The 20,430-nt window shown below is 39.1% G+C and overlaps 1 protein-coding gene across 25 annotated transcripts in view; it reads left to right on the top strand.

Moving 5' to 3' along the window:
- The window catches only part of ZMYND11 (zinc finger MYND-type containing 11), a 131,042-nt gene that overhangs the window by 79,723 nt on the left and 30,889 nt on the right, over positions 1 to 20,430 (top strand). For 12 of the 25 annotated variants that reach the window (XM_072826002.1, XM_072825995.1, XM_072825999.1 and 9 more), the window contains 3 exons: positions 5,170 to 5,329; positions 12,121 to 12,165; positions 14,757 to 14,918. In XM_072826002.1, the coding sequence (XP_072682103.1) occupies positions 5,170 to 5,329; positions 12,121 to 12,165; positions 14,757 to 14,918 (367 nt within the window). Of the gene's footprint in view, positions 1 to 5,169; positions 5,330 to 12,120; positions 12,166 to 14,202; positions 14,292 to 14,756; positions 14,919 to 20,430 lie in introns of those variants that run through there. The other 13 variants (XM_072826009.1, XM_072826004.1, XM_072825998.1 and 10 more) reach the window with 3 other exon arrangements.

Raw genomic sequence — 20,430 nt, 5'->3', positions numbered from 1 at the left:
GCTTCAAGGTGTACATGTTTCTATGTTCAGTAGACGTTTGCTCCCCGAGGTGGCGCTCATTTACACGTTAACGTGTGACATACCTTCCGCCAAGCCCTGTCCCGGTGAATATGACAGATACAGAATGTCATTTTGTGGTTTTTCTTACTAGGTAGGATTTTTAAAACTATATTAAGAATATATAGAATTTAAGTTAGACCTTTTGGCTACATATGTTACAAATGTATTTCCCAGATTAGCATTTGTGATTTTTTTTTAAGATTTTATTTATTTATTCATAAGAGACACAGAGAGAGAGGCAGAGACACACAGGCAGAGGGAGAAGCAGGCTCCAGGCAGGGAGCCCGATGGGGGGCTCGATCCGGGGTCTCCAGATCAGGCCCGGCTAAAGGCAGGTGTCAAACCACGGAGCCACCCAGGGATCCCAGCATTTGTTATTTTAACTTTGATTATCATGCTGGTTTTCTGCTATATAGAAATTGCTATATAAATATATATAAATTTTATGTAAATTTTTCAGTCTTTTCTTAAATCACTGTGGCTTTTGTTTCATCTTAGGAAGGTTTTTCTCACACCATGATTGCTCTCCCATATTTTTCTTCTAATAATTTTGTGGTTTTCCTTTTATTATTTAAATCTGACCTATTCAAAATTTACTTAGGGGTACAGACTAAGGTAGGACTCCATCTTTATTCTTTTTCAAGTGAATGAGCCCCTTGTCCTAATGTCGTGTGTTGTTTGAACGATCTTTCCCCCACTAATTTGAAATGGCACTTTGGTTATAATCAGAATGTGAATTTTGGTCTCTTTCTGGACTTTGTGTTTATTCCATTGGGCTGCTGTTCATGTACAAGTTTAATTATTTTGGCTCTAATGTTTTAAAATCTGATATTATGAGCGCCTGTGTGGCTCAGCAGTTGAGCATCTGCCTTCGGCTCAGGTCATGATCCTGGGGTCCCTAGATCGAGTCCCATATCGGGCTCCCCGCAGAGAGCCTGCTTCTCCCTCTGCCTGGGTCTCTGCCTCTTTCTCTGTCTCTTATGAATAAATAAATAAAATCTTTAAAAAAAAATCTTATACTACCCTGAAAGAATTTTCTTGAGAAGTTCTTTTTTAATTCTACACAGAACTTTAGAGTTAACTTGTGCCCTTTGTGGTGACACTTAAATTATCTTAGAGGCAATTTGGATTTTGTTGTCTTACATTTAAATATTAGGCATGTCTTTCCATCTGTTTATTTTCTCTTGTGTCTGTCACAAGCCACAATTTTTTTCATACAGACCTTGTCATTTTTTCTACTTACCACTATGTATTACTGTCTTTCTTAATACTGTTATAAATAATCGAGGTCTTATGTTAAATCTCTGGTGTTTTTGGCTTGTATATTTGAATGCTATTAATTTTAGTATATTATTTTGTATACAGACAATTGATTACATTATTTGGTTATTCAAAATAGTATGTCATCTGATTTTCTTGTGTTTTCTGGATATGTAATCTGCAAATAATGATCACTTTAAATCTTTACTAACTTTTACACCCATTTCTTTATTCCAGCTGTGCTGGTTATTACCTTTGGCAAAGTGTTAAAAACATCATTGAATATTCCTAATCAGGTTAAGGAAGTATTGATTCGTTCCGTTTTGTCAGGGGTGGGCTGTTGAATTTTACTAAATGCCTTTTAACACATACAGAAATCATCATGATTTCTCCCTTTTGATCTATTAATGGGCTGAATCCTATTTCTAGATTTCTTCATAATAATAAATCTTCGGAGAAATCCTGGAATTAAACACTTGGTTATGGTATATTACTTTGATTTTTGAATGTATTAATATATTAACATCTGTTTTATATTAATGATTGATATTATTTTGTCTATTAAAATATTTAATTTAGGATTTTCTTATAGTGTTCTTAGAGGACACTAGTTTTTTTGTGTTTTTCTTGGTAGGGATTTGTTACCAATTATTATGCTAGATTCCTTGCTTTCCTTCTTTATTATGTGCCAGAAAAGTTTAAATCACATTAGAGTTGTCTGGCCTTTAGGAGTTTGATAAAATTGCCTTGTGAATATATCCCTAGCTAGTGTTTTTCTGAGAAAGCTCTTTGCCAACTTACTCTATTAATTTCTTTTGGAATTATCCATTTCAAGTATTCTGTTTCTTTCTGTGGTCCAGTTTTGGTCATTTATATTTTCCTAGAAAATTAGTGTTTATCTTCTATTTTTGTGCATAAATGAACAAAGTAGTTGCTTATAATTATTTTAATTTCTTTGTTACATATGGCTGTGGCTCTGTAGACATTTCTAAGTTTATGTTTTTGTGCTTTGTGTCTTCACTGTTGATTAGATTAGCTAGTGATATGTCTGTTTTTCCCTTAGAGGCTCTTGGACTAATATTAGTTTTCAGTTGTTGTTTTTTAAATGGCACTGCTTTAGCGTTTATGTCATTGTGCTTAGATTTTTTTTTTCACTTTTTAGATAACCTTTTTGATTCACTAGTTTATGAGTTTTCCAAAAATAAGATTGTTTTTTTTGGAGGCACCTGGGTGGCTTAGTCAGTTAAACATCTGACTCTTGGTTTCGGCTCAGGTCATGATCTCAGAGTCCTGGGATCAAGCCCTGCATGGGGCTCTGTGCTGAACACAGATGGAGTCTGCTTGAGGGTCTTTCCTCCTCCCTCTCCCTCTGCTCCTTCCCCTGCTCACACACTCTTCCTCTCTCTAAAATAAGCAAGTGAGGGACCCCTGGGTGGCTCAGTGGTTGAGTGCCTGCCTTCAGCCCAGGGCGTGATCCTGGAGTCCTGGGATCGAATCCCACATCGGGCTCCCTGCATGGAGCCTGTTTCTCCTTCTGCCTGTGTCTCTGTCTTTTTCTTTGTATCTCTCATGAATAAATAAATAAAATCTTAAAAAAAAAACAAGTGAATAAAATAAAATGAGTTTGTTTTTGTGTCCAGGTTTATGCTCAACTTTAATGAATTTTTCTTGGACCTGTTGAAGGTATGTTTTGAGTTTCAGAATAAACTTAACTAGATCTGCCTTGTTAATTAGGTCTTCTGTATGAATACCTAGTTTGTCTGCCTGGACGTTTTTGTGGCTGGAGAGAAGTGAAGTCTTATAATTCTGTATTCCTGTCAATAGTTCCTTTATTTCTCACAGTCTTTGCTTTATAACAACCTATGCCCTGTGTGTCTTTTTTTTTTTTCTTTAATAATTCTTGTCCTGGATTCCAGTCCTGTTCACTGCATGTCAGTCCTGCTTTGTTTGGATTGCATTCTTGTGCCTATGCCCGTTCTTGTGCAGTTTCTCTGAGGCATGTGAGACATGTATCGTGTAAACCGCACGTTTTTGGTGTTGTGATCAGTCTGTTTCATACTGTGGAGTTTAGCCAGTTTGTATTTATTACACATTGGTTTGGGTCCTGTCATCATATGTTCTATGCTTTCTGGTCCTGTTTTTTTTTTTTTTTTTTTTTTTTTAAGATTTTATTTATTCATGAGTGACCTGGAAAGAGGCAGAGACACAGGCTGAGGGAGAAGCAGGCTCGGCTCCCTGAGGGGAGCCCGAAGTGGGACTTGATCCCGGGACCCTGAGATGGTGTCCTGAGCCTAAGGCAGATGCTCAACCACTGAGCCACCCAGGCGTCCCATGTTCCTGTTGTTTCTTTTGGTGTTTTTATGTTTTACCACATAATGTGTTTTTTTATGAGTTTCTTCAGATGGTTACCTTTGTCATTTTAGGTGGTATACTTCACTCTTGAGATCATTTCCATGAACAATGAGGACATTAGGACATGTTGACCTCGGCCATCCCCCTAACCCCCTTCCCACACTGGAGTGGATGATTTCTGCTAGCACTGATTTCATACATCGGACTGGAGCTGCCCCCAGCTTTGTCCCCTCTGGGTCAGTCGGCTAGGATGACAGAGTCACGCATCCAGTTTTCTCTCGCCTGGTTGGTGGTGCTCTCACGTAACTTTGTCAAAGCTGAAGTATGCTCCTCCCCACCTCTCCTTCTTAGCCCTCCCGCTAACTGCATTGACAGAGTAGAGCCTGTTAAAAGTTTATGATCTCGTAAAGAGAAAACACTTATCTTCTATAAACTGCACGTATATCAGTCCTCAGCTGGGGTTCACCACTTTTCTTTGTTGACATGTACCCTTGAATTTGGAAGCTGGTTCTATGATGAACTCTTGCATTTCTGAAATGATTTGTTGTGAATGCTTTGATACTGAAATGTCAGATGAATTTGGTATAAAAATCTGGTGTGCTGGTGAATTTCCTCAAGGACTGTGCACATCGCCCCCACATGCTGCACACGCAGCACCTCTCTGGGGGCTGTGGCTGGCCAGGTTCGCCTCGTCCTGTGTCTTGTGTCTGGATGTCCAGTGGCTTCCTGGTAGAGGGTGTTGGGATTTGAATGGAAAGAATGGGAAAATAGCACTCATTCAACCATATCTGTAACATTTTATTTCCTTAAGAAACAACCTATGAAGCAAATATGCCATCACATTAACATGAGTTCATAGAATTGGTGAATACAAGGGACCCTGCAGCAGCATTCTCTGTGGTCCAGAGTGTGTTTGAAATAATACACTTTTAAAGATTAAATAAAACACCATGTGACATAAATCAGGGAGTCGTGTATGCATTAGTGATCCAATCCAAAGTATATTTCATTGAAAATCACATTTTTGCCTTATTGATCCCAGCATGCATTCTCGTTTCTTTATGTCGACAGCCATTCATGTAATTCTTATCCATCCTTTAGTGTCCTTTCCTGAGTTTTGAGTCAGAATATTTTATATTCTGAAGTCTTGTGACTAGAGATGGTAAAATTCTAAATTGAAAATTTGCAGAGTGGAAGTTCATGGCAATTGCTCCAGAGGCCAGAACTACATGTTAGCCTACAATCTGCTAAGTGATTTTTTTTTTTTTTTTTTTGCTGATTAAGGATTATTTTGAGCAAGTATTTTTCTAAATATACAAATAGAATTAAGGTTGAAAATAGCATGATAATTAAACTTAAGTATTCAGGACTCTGTTTCTTCAGTACAGCCTCAGAAGAACAAGCTGTTTCAAAGGAGAAAGAAGTCGCCTCTGTTTATTTATTTAAGTATTATGGAGTCCTAAGGGGTTTTTAAATCTGTTTTTCCTCTGTACTCAGGTATATGTCTCGAGTCCACGGTATGCATCCAAAAGAGACCACCCGTCAGCTGAGCCTGGCTGTGAAAGATGGTCTCATTGTCGAAACCCTAACAGTGGGCTGCAAAGGTTCCAAAGCTGGTATTGAGCAGGAAGGGTACTGGCTGCCAGGAGATGAGATTGTAAGTATATTGTGTTTGATCAACTTGCAGGTGTTGACTTTAAGTCTTTAAATGTTATTTAACTACAACCTATAGCGATTCAGTTTTAGAAGTTTAGGGATAGTTCACTTCAGTGTTTCTTATTAAAGTGAAGGGCCTACCTTGACAAGATGGATAATTTCCTCCCTCTTTCAGGGAAAACTTACTCTACAAAGAGCCTACTTCCTCTTTCTAGGTTACCATGAATCTGAAAAATAGAACACGTAACTAGTGGTTTTCTTTAGTAAACGTTAGTACAGATAATGCGGGATCATGGTAATGCCATCCAGACAGAGGGAAGGGGAGTCTGTCTTCCCCAGGAAAGCTGCCCCTGAGCTGGATGTCATCTGCATCCAGAGCCACCTGTCAGGGTCCCCTTGGACGGTGTCCCCACTGACAGTGACCATAAGCCTGTTCGGTGACACTCCAGCAGAAATCAGGAAAGACAAAGTTAATTTTCTTTCTATTTTGCCTACTTTTTACTTTGACTCCCCATCTAAGTGAGGACATTTTAATCTTTTACTGTATACTTGTATACTTGGGCACATAGAGAAACGGATTTGTTTTTTAGGTAAACATTGGTTTCATGTGTAATATTTTAATATTCCTGCCTTTATTTGCCTTTGATATTTCTAATACCTTGATTAGAAAAGTCTTGATTTTTGCTAAGGAATATCATTTAAAGATGATAGGTTTCAAATATAATAGATACAATTTTTGGGGGGGGGTTTTCTGAAAGAAATCAATTTAGTAAGTAGGTGTTTTGAGAGTGTTTATTATGGATTCTCTAAAATGATTTAAAAAAAATGACAAAATCTTAAAATTGGTTCTTTGTGGGGACATTTCCCAAGAATTGTGAAATGTATTTCCCTTTCCGGCTCTATGGTGGATGTGCCAGCACATACGCTCGCCGTCAGGTGTCAGAGCAGGAAACTGACAGCATGTTTTCTGGGGCAGCGGTCCAGGGAGCAGCCCCAGCATAAATGTTAGAGGAGTTGTTCAGTTTTAATCCTGTGCGTATCAGTTTAACACATGCCTTCAAAGTTATAGGAAAGAAAACGCACATTTTCCACAAATAAAAAACATGGAAGAAAAGACGTTTAATTTCACTGCTACCATTCGATCTGTGTGCACTAGAAGTGCTTGAAAACTTAAGTGAGAACGTTTCTATTATAATAATATCTCTGTTCACTTCCTCTCAGAAAAGTAGAGCTTTGTTGCCAATAAAGAAACTTTGGGTGCCAAGTCCTAATAATTACAATGTGAGGTGATCTAAACCTGTCTCCAGCCAAACATTGATCATTGATAGCTTATTATATACTGAGAATAATCCAGGTAATAGAAAATTCTAATCCCAAACACTTGGAAATTTATAGACTTAGTTTGGAAGGCTGTCCTAGTAATTAACCCATAGTAAGTGCAGCTGAATCCACAGCATTTTGGTTTGTGGACCACGTATACATTTTCCATGCAAGAGATTTTACCTCTTACCTTTTAGGATTGGCCTTCCCCTCTAAGCTTTCTTCCTCTTCAGGTTGGAGTTTCTCTCTTGGCTCCCACGGGCAGTTAATGAGCTGCCCCACGTTTACTGCTACGTTAGATTCTGTATTCTGTGTTTAATGTGTATGTGTCCTTACTGCACATATTTATAGCATCCTCCCTTTTTCTTTTTTCAAGATGAAATTTTATATACAGATCAAACAACCAGTATACAAGTTCTATTAATTCTGGTTGGTTCTTTTTTTAAGATTTTATTTGTTTATTCATGAGAGACAGAGAGAGGCAGAGACACAGGCAGAGGGAGAAGCAGGCTCCCTGTGGGGAGCACGATTGGGACTCGATCCCGGGACCCTGGGATTGTGACCTGAGCCAAAGGCAGACGCTCAACCACTGAGCCACCAGGTGTCCCTCTGGTTGGTTCTTACAAACATTTTTTATACTAAGTATGCATGTTACAACTACAACTGGGTATACAAAAATTATGCCTAGTTTATAAAATAAGTACTGCAAGTTCAGAAGCAGTGTAGTGTGGCAGGAAGAGGTCAGGTCTTACATGTTAATAGAGTTTCCATTCCACTTCACGCGTTTATTTTGTTGTGTGACCTCTGATCCTCATTCCTCGCCAGTAATATGAGCCTATTAATATGTATTTCACTTGATTAAGGATTAAGTGAGATTATTTATATAAAGTATAGAACCCTGTACTCAAAGCAAGTTTTGGCTAGCAAAGAAATATGCTTAAGAAATGCCTATATATAGTGTAGCAAAAGCATATACATTCCTTACTAACCACACAAGCAAAATTCTCATCAGGGTCTTTTTACTTTTTAACCTGTATCTTCAAACACGAGATTTGTAAGGAGTTTTCCCTGAGACACTGGATTTGTTAGAGGTCTAGCTATGAAGTGATGAGATGGTGTGTGTATCTCAAACCCGTGACAGGGTTAATACCTGCTCCCAGGGCTGTCATGCTCCCATGTTTGTGCACTTATATAACCCTAGAAGGACACATGGCAAATGAGTGGCCCGGGCATGCGGGCCACTCTGTATGAGGCCCGTTCTGACCCGCACAGCTCAGGAAGTGAACTCTGCCCCCACTGCCAGCAGCGTAGGGCAACCAGATGTCACCCCTAGTGAAACCAGCGATAGGAAAGGGCCCCCTGTTCTCCCTCACACAGAGGTGTTCTGTGGGCCAGAGACCATCCCACGTGCTGGCATTGCAGTCTGAGGCCCTCATGGTTTCTGCACCTTGTACACGATACGATTCTCCGAATATTGAGTCCTTAAATTGAAAGAAACATGTTACTCATCTTGTTGACTTGACTTTCTGACTCACTACCAAGAGGAGAGGTTGACTAGATATACATGGCCTTGGGAAGGAAAAGGATAAAGTTTCTTGCTTGCTCATTTTTAAACCTTTAATTGGAAGTTAAAATACTCTTTCCTTGGGAAGTTCTGTCATTTGAAAAATCGGTGGTAAAGCTCTTCTTTTCCTTCTATAATCTCTAAAATTAGGAGCTGTAGCTCAGAAAAGGGGAAAAGCTGATCTCCCTTGATAAGTCCCCAAGGTATATTCCTGAGGTACCTTGTATCAGCACAGAGATGGGACTGTTTCTTTACTGCCATTATGGTGGGACGACGAGGTGCCCTACGCCACTCCATGGTAGCTGACCAGGAACCTGTTGGTGTCACGTTTTTTATTCTACCTCCGTTGCCTTTTCTCCCGATGCTTATTTTAAAAAATTGATACAATTGAAAGATACACATACCTCAAACATTATTCCTATTAAACCTAGCTAGCAGTCACGTAATAAATGCCTAACGCTAAGTCACAGACTGGCCTCCATGGCACTGAGACTCCTTCTGCCAGACTGGAATGATTTCTAGACATCTTGGATTCTGATCCCCAACCACCGCTAGAGCTCTGTCAAAGTGGAGATTCATTGGGAGAAAGTATGACAGAAGTAGGCAGTGGATAAGCATCTTCATGGTGGTATTTTAAGTTGTGTCCGTTTGAGAAAGCAGAATGAAAGCCACAATTATTAAAAATGAGGCAACTCTCAGTTTTAAATGGTTTGCTTAAATATTAGTCATCAAAGCAGCACAAGTATTGGTATGAAGCCACTTTACAATGGCAGTCTTGCTGAACCTGGGAAACACTCTTGTAAATTTCTCCAGTTCTCCTACATTTCCAGACTTGTGTGACATTAACATTCACTCAAAGTATCAAAAATTCTTTTTGAGATGGTTTTCAGAGCTTTCAAAATTATCTCAGTCAAGGCCAGTAGACCCAGGGCACAGAGTGAAACTTGGTGGTGTGTGACCGTTCAACGTGTCATTTTATCACGGTTTTTTTCTTTTGATTTTTTTTTTAAAGAAATATTGCATGCTTTCATAGATGGCTCCATCATCTGCTTGCGCTAGAGAGAGGTGCATGGAGGTCTGTGCTCACTCCATGTTTGATCTTCACATCTGGAGAAATCTCTTTCTTGGGCAGAATTTTACCATTTGCTGGGCTGAGTTTGGCATTTAGTAGCTCCCTTTGTAGTAAATACATGTTAATTTCTTAGGACTTAACACTTCTGACTCCGGAGGTGTTCACTAGACATAGGAAGGTCTCGTAAAAGGGTTGAGGGTAATCCCGTAGGGCAGGCAGCCTTGTGCTAGGGATCATGTGCAGATAAAACATCAAATATGTGTTTCGATACTGACACAGTTACACTACTGTCTATTTCCATGACTTCCTGCTTCCTTCACGGCTCCTGACACCAAGCTTTGACGGCCCTGGTGTTTCACAGATGCATTTGATCTGACGCTGACTGATTTGGTTAGCAGCGTAGAGGCCGACCTCAAAGCGCATAACAGTGGCAGGCACTGTGAAGCCACTGTTTTTACTCAGCTCCCAGATCTGGACTAGGATTCCCTTTCTTCTTTCCCTACTGCCATCTCAGAGTCAGTGCATTTGTAGAGCAGCCACCCTGTGACCCCTGGCGCTGTCACTTCAGCCCTTGTACGAGCTCTGCTGCTGGGGAATCAGACGCTCCTACACACAGGAGCTCAGGTTGTGGCTGCTGCACCCTGCTTCAGTCTGAGTGGTTTCTTCCCACAGAATCCAGCTGGTCCTGCCAGTACGCAGGACATCATGCTGCTTTTAAAGTCAGTCTAGGTGAAAAGACAGAATTCTTTATTTTTTGCTTTTTCTCATTTATTTAAGGTTTTTATTTCAAGAAGCATAATTAATGAAAATACACATTCTTTGAAGAGATCACATGTTCTACTGGGGATATAGGGATTTAGTCTTAATTTACAGAGGGGGAAGATATACACTTTCCCCATCATTCTGTTTTTCCAGATTGACCTGTCTAAAAGCAGCTGTGGTTTATATACCTCTTGATACTTGGCTAAGTTCACATCTTTTAGATAAGAGGTAGGACTGCATCTGTGTCTTTTCCTTCAGAAATCACACCATTATACAGCCATGGCAAGAAGTGTTCTCTTGATTTGCTCTTGAAAAAATATTAAGAGAGGCTGCTGAATTCAAGCAGCTTGACTGTCTTAGCCCGTTTCCTAAATACAAGTATTGAAGTGAGAAATGCTTTTTAAGTTTAGATCTTTACATTTTTGTGCTTTAATTGTCATAAATTAATCAATCATATGTTTTAAATACCCTAAGTGCAAAACTTATTGCTCCTTGGATACCACTGATTGTTTTTAAGTGAAATGTATTTTACTACATTTATGCTAATTATGTGCACATTTCTTCCAAAGATCCATTACCTGTCTCAGATGCAAAGATATGTACAAAGCCACTTATTTAAGAAGTAAAGTATTAAGTGTGATTATAAACTAAAAATCAATTATACTATGGTTCTATGTGTATTCAAACTGTTGTGTACTTAAAAATTATTTTTGATTTGGTAAAGAATTTTCATTCTATTCACTGAGTATTTTGGGTCATGCTATCCTGTTATATTCTGTTCAGCTTTGATTGACTGGTTTTGTATGCGTGTGTGTGTGTGTGTGTGTGTGTGGTTCCTTTTTTTCCCTCCTTCTGTCTTAATTCTAGTTCACTAAGCAGTGTTAAAGTAGTTTTATTTTTAACAAAATAATTAAAATTATTGGAAATATCTAATCATCAAATTCTTAGCTCTCAGTGATTAACTAATTTTGCATTGTATCTATGTTAAAGTACCACATCAAACACATATTTGATAAACTGAGATTTATCTGCTCATTCAGTGTAAGTAGGGGAGGACTTTAAAAGTTAGTATCTCTTCTGAATGTGATGAGGGTGGACTACAGTTTGGGAGACGCAGTTGCAGACATAGCCCTCCCAGTGAGCCCTCTCGATGCGGTGCTGCCTCTGAATCAAGTCAGCAGTATCTCTGGCTCTGTCCAGCTTACAGAAGTGCTGTGTCAGCTGTCTCAGGAACTTAAAGTTGGGAGAAAGAAGCTCACATGGGCACTGTTACAAACACCATGTTGTGTTTGTGCACTATAGCAGGCAGATCGTCTCATTAACCAGCAAGCGTTTTGTGAGTTTTCATCCTTACAAATCCCTATAAACGAGGCATTATTATTTTGTTCGTTTTACAGATAGAAAATGACCCACAGAGAAGCTAAGTATTGTTCTCCTAGATCACAGAGCCCATGAAGGCCGGAGCCAGGATTTGCACCATTGTGGCTCCAGTCTTAACCAAACGCTGTCCATGGTGATGGATGTAGGTCAACGGGCTGCTTCTAGATGGGGGACGGTTTTGTTCTAGGTTCTGGACACAGCTGTGTGAATCTCACACTGTGGTCAAGTATTGAGTTTACCATGTTCACATTCATCATTCCCAAGTTTAAAAAAAAAAAAAAAGAAAAAAAAAATCCAGCCTCAAACCAGTTTCAGATCTAAAAGACATATATTCATGGTCTCATGCAAATTTACGATGGCATTGAACTGAATTTATCAGTAAAATGTTTTCCTAACATCACTGTAGGTTTCATGGCACATGAATTCTCTGAATTTTCTCTTTGTCCATTTGTAGCTTTTGTGTTAGTGTAAGAATTTCCTCTTAAACTAGTAATGACTCTTGAGTTTGCATGCTACTGTCTTTTCATTGATGATTAGCACATTCGTAGATTTTCAACTGATATCATCTACAAAATAATGTAAGTTGTATAGCAAATAATAGTTTGTGTACAAAATCCCTTTAGCTCTGTGTATTGCCTGATTTGAGCAAAGTTGTAGTAGAGAGACCAAGATTATTTTGTTTTTATTTTGAAAGGCCTACAGTATGCAGCCTTTCTCCAGGACAGCAGCCCCAAACAAGGTGAACTAATTTTGCACTATGTTATTTTACTTTATAATTCTGCCTTTTTTTTTTGTATTACATTTCCATCTTTTTTTTTTAAGGCTATCTTAGTTTATTCTTGCTAGAGTTATTCATTAAAATCATACTGTCTTTACATTGCTTCTAGTCTTGGATTTTATGCTAGTAAGTTTGCATTTTTAAAGCTTTCTGAAGTATTGGAGTGTCCTTTCATATAATGTGCTGTTGACCAGGCTCTGTCTAGAGTAGTTGCTGACACCTGGGAAAATCCAGTAAAAATGCATGCTTATCTTTTTGGCATACATTAAGTATTAGTCAAAAGTCCTATATCAATGGATTCTGTTTACTAAAAGACAAACTGTAGGCAACTCTGCCTATAACAAACATGCTTATATGATTTATATCCATAACAACATTCCCTGGATTAAAAATCTATTAACTTTTGAACTTGACTTTTGCATTTGTGTGTTCTGAGCAGCTGCTGCTGTCGTGAACAGAATGAACAGCACATACATGCTATTGTATGAACAGGTTTCCACGTATTCCTCTACTTTTACTTTGTTTGAGTTATAGTTTCATTCTTACAATCGTTGTGGAGAACTTCACTCTGGTGAAGAGAGATGCACTTCCATCTGCATGTCTCAGTGGGATGGAAAGAAGAGGGTCAGAGGAAGGCAGGAGGTACCAGAGATACCTGAGCTGTGTGCCAGTGGTATGCTCTCCTGCTGCCTTGTCTTGACCTGAGTGCCTGCCATTTTGAGAATTAGAGGAAGATGAATTACTGCAAAAAAGAAAAAATCAAATGATGAGGGATGGCAGTTTCTTTTGTTCATAATGAATCAAATATAAGCCACCGAAATCCTTGAAGATGTTTCTGAACAGCTGTGAAGAAAATATTCTGAAAGGCTCCATTTCGAACTGGGAAAGAGTTTGGTTAATTAAAAATAGAACAAACTGTGTTATCCTTACTGAAAACCAATTTGTCAACAGTTTATGAGACAAACTTATAATAGCCAAAGTGCAGCTTCCCACACGAGCCCTGTGAGATGGGCGCCCTCAGTGACCGTTGTCACGGCCATGCACCACACACATAGTCTGTGTCCAACTTGGTGAGCTTCGTTTCTTCTACCATGGGCACCTCAGGGTTTTGTGTTAACTCAGTATCTTAAGTACTCTGACTGAAATCACTCCACCAAAGTAAGTTTGCAGCGTATCTACATCTTCAGCAAATAACCAGAAATAGTCATGCTTTTTTATTACTTTTGTCAATATAGATTTTTTTTAATAAGCAAACCAAAAATTTACATTTTTGTGGAATTTAGTAATGTCCTCCAGCCATGACCCTGAATATGGGTAGGAAGACATGCATTTGGGAGCATAAGTGACTCTCTTCTCTTTTGAAGGCCTCTCATGAGGTCAAGCAGTGACAGGTTCGGACCTTAGGTACCATAGGGGAGTCAGTGCTTCCTAAACAGGGGCCAGGCTGAAGCCCATCTGTTGGGGGAGTAACTGACCCAAGTGAAAACATAAAAAGTGCCCAACCTCAGAAGCAGACTGTAGACAGTGATTTATGAAAAGAAAAATGACGACGGAGCTTATGCCTGGACTTTCAGGGTCCCTGTTGAAAGTGGCCTTGATTGCACCACGTGTGGGCTTGACCCTCGTTCATTCCTTAACCACATCTGCAGAGGAAGGTGGAGAGTTAATCCATCACTCTTAATACAGGTATTTTTTTTTTTATAAAAGCAAAGAGTGATATTTATGAGGAATGAATTAATGAATTACTTCTAAATTAAGACAACTGATGACATCTTTCTGTTTCTTGTTAAATGGCATTGGCTGTACAAACACAGAGTGTAACAGAGAATGTTTAAGAGCACCTGCCCTTATGCTCATTTGTTTCCAGGGATAGTCCCAATAAGAAAACAGGCCTGCTGCTTTTTTGTTTCATTACATTTATGGTAATGTCCTTTGGAGAATGTGATTAAACCCTTAGTTTCACATTTTCAATTTATTTTTCCAAATTCAACAGACCCTGAAAATTTGACAACTGTCAGAACATGGACATTCTGATTAATGTTATTTTCAATAACGCATCCAATACCATGGATGAGAAGCTAAGAATAGTGAGCATCACCATTTATTACTATTCTCTCTGTTCTCACAGCGTGCTAAGTACTTACTGTATTTTGTTTAAAGTGCAGAACAAAACAGAGGTTTGTTTATTGGAAATATGAAGTTATAGGTGTTGGTTTAGGGTATTCAGTTTATTGAATAAATTATTCCATAGATTATATTTTAAAAACTGAAAGATAACATTAGAACTGGGATTGGCTCTGGACTTGCTTCATTTGGGCTGGTTTTACTATCAGATCACCTTAAAATATTCTGATTATTAATACTGTTTAGGAAAGAAATTCAAAATTTAAAGGGGCAAATTTCTAGGTATTTTTTCCCTCTTGTTTTAACACAGTAAATGTCTAAAATTGTTTTTAATGCCTAACTTCTGATGGACTTTAGTTTCAATTTTGTTCTTAGTCATTGCAGATATTGACAAAATGTCATACAAAATTATTTTGTATTTTTTGTAGGACTGGGAAACAGAAAATCATGACTGGTATTGTTTTGAATGCCATTTGCCTGGAGAGGTGTTGATATGTGACCTGTGTTTTCGTGTGTATCATTCCAAGTGTTTGTCTGATGAGTACAGGCTTAGAGACAGCAGTAGTCACTGGCAGTGCCCAGTATGCAGGGTGAGTACCTATGAGCTTTCATGTGCTGGTCAGAGGGTTGGAATTCACTGATAATAGCTGTGCAAGATACCCCAGGTGGGCGTGCCAGGTGAATGGATGATGGACTGGAGGGTGGGGGTTATCTGCTGAAATGATGGTGAATGAACACAGCACTCTTTAGCGCAAACCCCAGAACACCTAACATATTCAGGGTATGGACCATAGAAAGTTCCAGTCACATAAAAATATGCTCTCTGCCCTGTCACACTTGCCTCTGGATTGTGTGACTCCTGTCATGGCTAGCCTTTGGAAATCAAGGAACACCAGGTTCGCTTCAATCCGTCCTCTCCACTGAGAAAACACAGCCAGCAAAAGGCATGTTGTTGGAAAATTTTGTATCTACTTCCCATTTTATATCCATGTAATGTCACCTTTATTTTCTGTTATATCATGGGTTAGTTGATTCTTCACTTGTATTTTATTTGGAGGGTGGAGGGATGGGGCAGTTGTCTCTAAAGCATTCTAATTACTTAAAGCAAAATGAAATAGTCTGGTAGGATAAATAGGGACTTTACCACAATTATTTTCCTTCCTGTTACTTCCCTAGTGAGAAGTATAACGGACTGTGCTTGTTGGCTGTAGAACGTGGTATGTGTGCGTACAAGTGATGTGTGACGCCTTCAGAGTATATTGCATATGGCGTTGATGGTGATTAGTAAGGGGTTATTTTATTGCAACCTCTATTGTTTTGTATTTGTATTTACTATGATCCATATTTGAAATCACACAAGTTGCCTAGGTTACTGATGGGCTCAGTTGCTGAATATACTTTGTATTATTCAGTTAAATATTTGTTAATAATGTAAAAGAGTTGTATCTTCATAATATTTTCCTTCTTTAGTTGCATCTTAAATAACCTGCCAGGATGATGAGCTTCTAGTATTGTCTTAGTAATTTTGGCTTAGTAATTTCTTAGTAGACTTCATCTCACCACAACTGTACACTTTCTGTTTATTACCTAGGTACACTTGATCTGACCAGCACCACTGTCCACACTCATGAAATACCTCAGTGTACTTCCCCTCAGTGGTACTACTGTACAGCCTCCATGTATTACCTCAGTGTACTTCCCCTCACTGGCACCACCGTACACGCTCCGTGTATTACCTCAGTGTACTTCCCCTCACCGGCACCACCGTACACGCTCTGTGTATTATTACCTCAGTGTACTTTCCCTCAGGAGCACCACTGTATACCCTCAGTATGTTACCTCAGTGTACTTCACTTGGTTTAATTGGGGGTGTGAGAACTGTATTAATATTCATATTCTTATGGATTTGACTATGCATTTTAAAAACAAATATCTGTTTTCTTATAACAATTGACACGAGTTCTTAATGAAATCTGAGGAACAATAGCAATGGCAGTAAAAATACAAAAGAACTGGGTTGCTCAGGAGGGATCTGGAACTCAGGTAGTTGCTGACAGGCAGGTGTCTTTACAGCCATAGCTTTCATAGTACAGACTTTGAGCAAAAACGCTAGGTAGGACTTTTGAAGATGGGTTAAACTGTATTGTGGATATTTTATATTCCTGAGAGGAAATTGAACAATTACACTTGTAAAGAAAATGTCTAATGCTACTTTTGTAGGAATTCACTGTCAGGTTGTCAAGTCCCATTTTCCATGTGTTTGCTCTACTTTTACTGACCAGATGGTTTTTGTTAAATTTCAGAGAGTTACCGGATCACATAGGAACACGGTAGCCGCAGCAGAGCTCAGCGCACCTCATCTGTTTTACTTTCTATCCTTTGGTTTTCCTTTTGTCCTTGTCAGTCTGGACTTGCCCATGTTGTGAGAGAGTTAAGCTTGCTGCGGGGATGCGGAGTCAGTAAAAACTCATGACTCCACACTGGTTTCGTAGAGCAGAAGTCACTCTGGGAGGCTCAGAAAGCCTGCATCTGGGTTGGGGATGGGGAGTTTTATTTTGAGCTTTAAAACATCTAAAGAAATAGTTGTTTCTGTGTAGGATCTGTTCTATCGTTTTAATCTTTACAGTCAAGAAAAAGATACATGCTTAGCGGTATCCGGGAAGAACCGGTATTCCGGGAGAAGGGGTAATAAGAATCTTGAAATTCTAATGAGATTTTAAATATCTTGTAGTTGATTTGTTTTTTTAAACAGCGTCAAAACTTGAAGTAAAACCATTTTTGTGATCTAAAAGGAGGCGATCTAAATGTTCTTGCACTTAATGAGCCAGAGAGTCTATAGACTGGGACCAAAGAACGTGGTTGCAGATCAGAATAGTCTCTCCAGTCTCCTTTCCAATCAGGGCTTAGAAAGAGCGTAGATGAACCACTTACACTCATGACAGATTTTGAAGATAAGATGCCCAGGGCCATATTCCAGTGCAAGTTGAAATAGTAGGTGGAAGTCATCCATTACTACCTAAACTTGAGGATTTCTAGTATTTTACAGCAATTGGAAGACTTTTGTTCCTATTATGTATACTCTGTCCACTCTGGCGATGAAAATGTCCCTGAGAATTGGTCTCTGTCAGCCAGCAGTTAGCCTTATCCAGATTTGCTTCAGTTCAAGTAGCTTTGTCTCCTGTATCGGACTACCTCCAGATATTTTAAGAAGGCAATGATAGGAAGTTTTCTGTATTTAAAATAATTTTATTAACATTCATAATCTCAAGAATCTCACGACCCTGAGGATATTTCTTTGGAATATCTGCTTTTCTAAAAAATAATTAAACTGTAGAGACACAATAGATTGTTCTTGAAAAGTAACCTTTGAATGTCATGTTAACATTTTGCTCTGAAAAAAATTCTAGTAACGTACTGTTTAGCACTCTAACATGGAACTCTCCTTCATTACAAAAAGGGAGGGAGTTAAAATTATTTCTTTTATAGTTTGCTATGAAAAATTCAAATAATTTAGAGAAGGATAAGTTAAAAATGACATTTCCAGAAATTGTATGACACAGCAGGTGGATGTCCTCACAGACCCCTCCCCGTGTGCGTGTGTGTGTGTGTGCCCATCCATTTGTTCTGTGTTTGCATAACTTCAAGCACATGACCGAATGTAGTGTGTATCCGCACAGGTCAGCACTATCCCAGGTTTCTTTACAAGGGTGTTGCCTCAGTTTACTTCCTCCTGATGCACATTCCCACCATCCCCACTATCCTGTCTGATCAGCAGGATCGCGCTGAAACTCTGTCAGGGGACTCGTCCCACTGTGCCCAGAACCATGACACTTGAGAGCAGTCGTCTCGCTATGAGTTACTTCTGTGTGCAAATGAAGTTTGTATTTTGTTATAGTCAAGTGTATTTGAATTTTATATGCCTAAAATAGCCATGAATATTTCAGGAAAAAAATTAGAAAATCATAACCTTTAAGTGAAATAGCTTTTAAGATTTTATTTGTCTAAAAGATAAATCTGTAATACACAGTGTAGTCAGTTGTATCTTTTAAAAGGAAAGAAACTTAACGTATAAATAACATATTTATGTCACTCTGTGTGATCACCTTCACAGGATAAGTTTATTGAGGTAGAATTCATAAATTTAAAGGATGGGCACATTTTAATTTGTGATAAAAATCACCATATTGCCCTTTAGAAGATTAGACCCGTTTATGCCAACATGAAAGTATTTCTCAGGTCTTTGTTACCAGTGTGATGGGATACAAATGAATGTGTCATTTCAGTTTTGCTTCATTTTTATATAGTTTTCGAATTACAAAATCACCTCATCCTTCGCGCTTCAGTTATGGAAGGCAGGCCTGTGTGTGTGCATAAGCCTACATATGTGTGTGTGTGTGTGGGCACACACATGTATGTGTTCGTATGTGTCCATGCATGGCTGTCTGTGTGTTATGTGTGTGTGTGCATGTGCTTAGATGTGGGACTAGGGGTTTCTTTGTGCATCTGTGTTGCATGTACACGTGCACATGCATGTGGCAGTTGCATTGTGTGAACATATGCTGCATGTCAGTGTTCCTGTCCGTGCCGGTGTGTGCTTGCATACGTATGCAGATGTTCATATGTGTGCATGCACCGCATGCTTTCTGGCTTCTACTTCTGCTGGTGAACATCATAATAATGTTTGGTGATAACGTTTTGAATTTTTTTTTTTTAATATATGGACACACGGATGTTTTCTGAGCTACCCTAGGATCGCTCCTGGGGCCGGTACATGCTCCCTGGCAGACCTTTCTGTGGGGTTGGAGTGTCCTCTCCCCGCTGCCCTGTGGGAGCCCTGGGCGCATGTGTCCAGTGGGCGTGCGAGCAGGCTTATCAGGCTCACGACCCGCATTTCTATTTGGTAGATAACGGAAATGAAGGAACTTCACTGTTTTTTGTTTTTTTTTTTAATTTTTATTTATTTATGACAGTCACACAGAGAGAGAGGCAGAGACACAGGCAGAGGGAGAAGCAGGCTCCATGCACCGGGACCTGACATGGGACTCGATCCCGGGTCTCCAGGATCGCGCCCTGGGCTGAAGGCGGCGCTAAACCGCTGCGCCACCCAGGGATCCCACTTCACTGTTTTTAACTAATGCTAAACCAGGACTCTGTTGCCATGAGGGGCCACCTGGAGTCGGACGGATTGGCCCCGACTTGTAAATGTCAGCTTAGTTCTGGGTGAGCTATGTGGAGTCATCTGCACTGTAACTTCTGTTTGCTGAGACAGCTAAAAAAATCATGATGAAAGCTATTTCTTGAAACTCAAGATAGAAATTTACTTGTGAATCCATTTTTCATTCTTTTTGGTGTGTAGGCAGTATAGGTCTTTTTTAATTTCCAAAGTAGGGAGGTCATTCATTTAATGTTCAGAATGAATAGGACAAAATGGTAAATGAACCTGTTTTGAAAACCTGTCCTTCCTGTGTCTACCATGAAAGTGTAACTGTCCTTGCCTTCTGGTCTGTTTCCCTCTGTCAGTGTGGGAAGTTTATTAATACATTCACCCTGAATGTAGGTAAGTCAGATTTTAACCATATTAATGAATGTAGAATGAGATTTGATTTTTAAATAGAAGTAGAAGCTTTTTAGTTTGTTTGTTTTATGGTAGACAAAGTATTATTTTAAAAATACAAAATGAACAGTAACCAAATATATTTTACAGTTTTTAAAGCCAACTGGATCATATTTTTATACTCATAAAAAACAAAATTACTTTTGAGAAGATCTTTTTCTTTTTTGGGGGGGAGGGGGAGATCTTTTTCTGAACCAAGTCCTTTCTGAGGCTGCTGAACTCTTCATCACAGGCCTGACAGTAGGAAAAGGTGACAGGAATATTGTTCCAGCCAGAGAGTGTTACAAATTAGATCTAGCATCTAAAACTATAAAATCTCATGTATTGTGGTCTAACGTCTTTATAAAATGACCTGGACCCAAACAAGATAGAAAACCACACGTTTTCTGCATTGTCTCCCATGATGAGTTTAACATCCTGTCAGAAAGCTTGGAGTTGGGTGTGAAGTGTTTTGGGTGGTGGTACATTATTTGTTCTTCCTGATGTAT

This window comes from Canis lupus, chromosome 5 (genome assembly GCF_048164855.1).
Source record: "Canis lupus baileyi chromosome 5, mCanLup2.hap1, whole genome shotgun sequence".
NCBI lineage: Eukaryota > Metazoa > Chordata > Mammalia > Carnivora > Canidae > Canis > Canis lupus.
The sequence above is the reverse complement of the archived record's forward strand: the minus strand, read 5'-3'. Positions and strand labels throughout refer to the sequence as shown.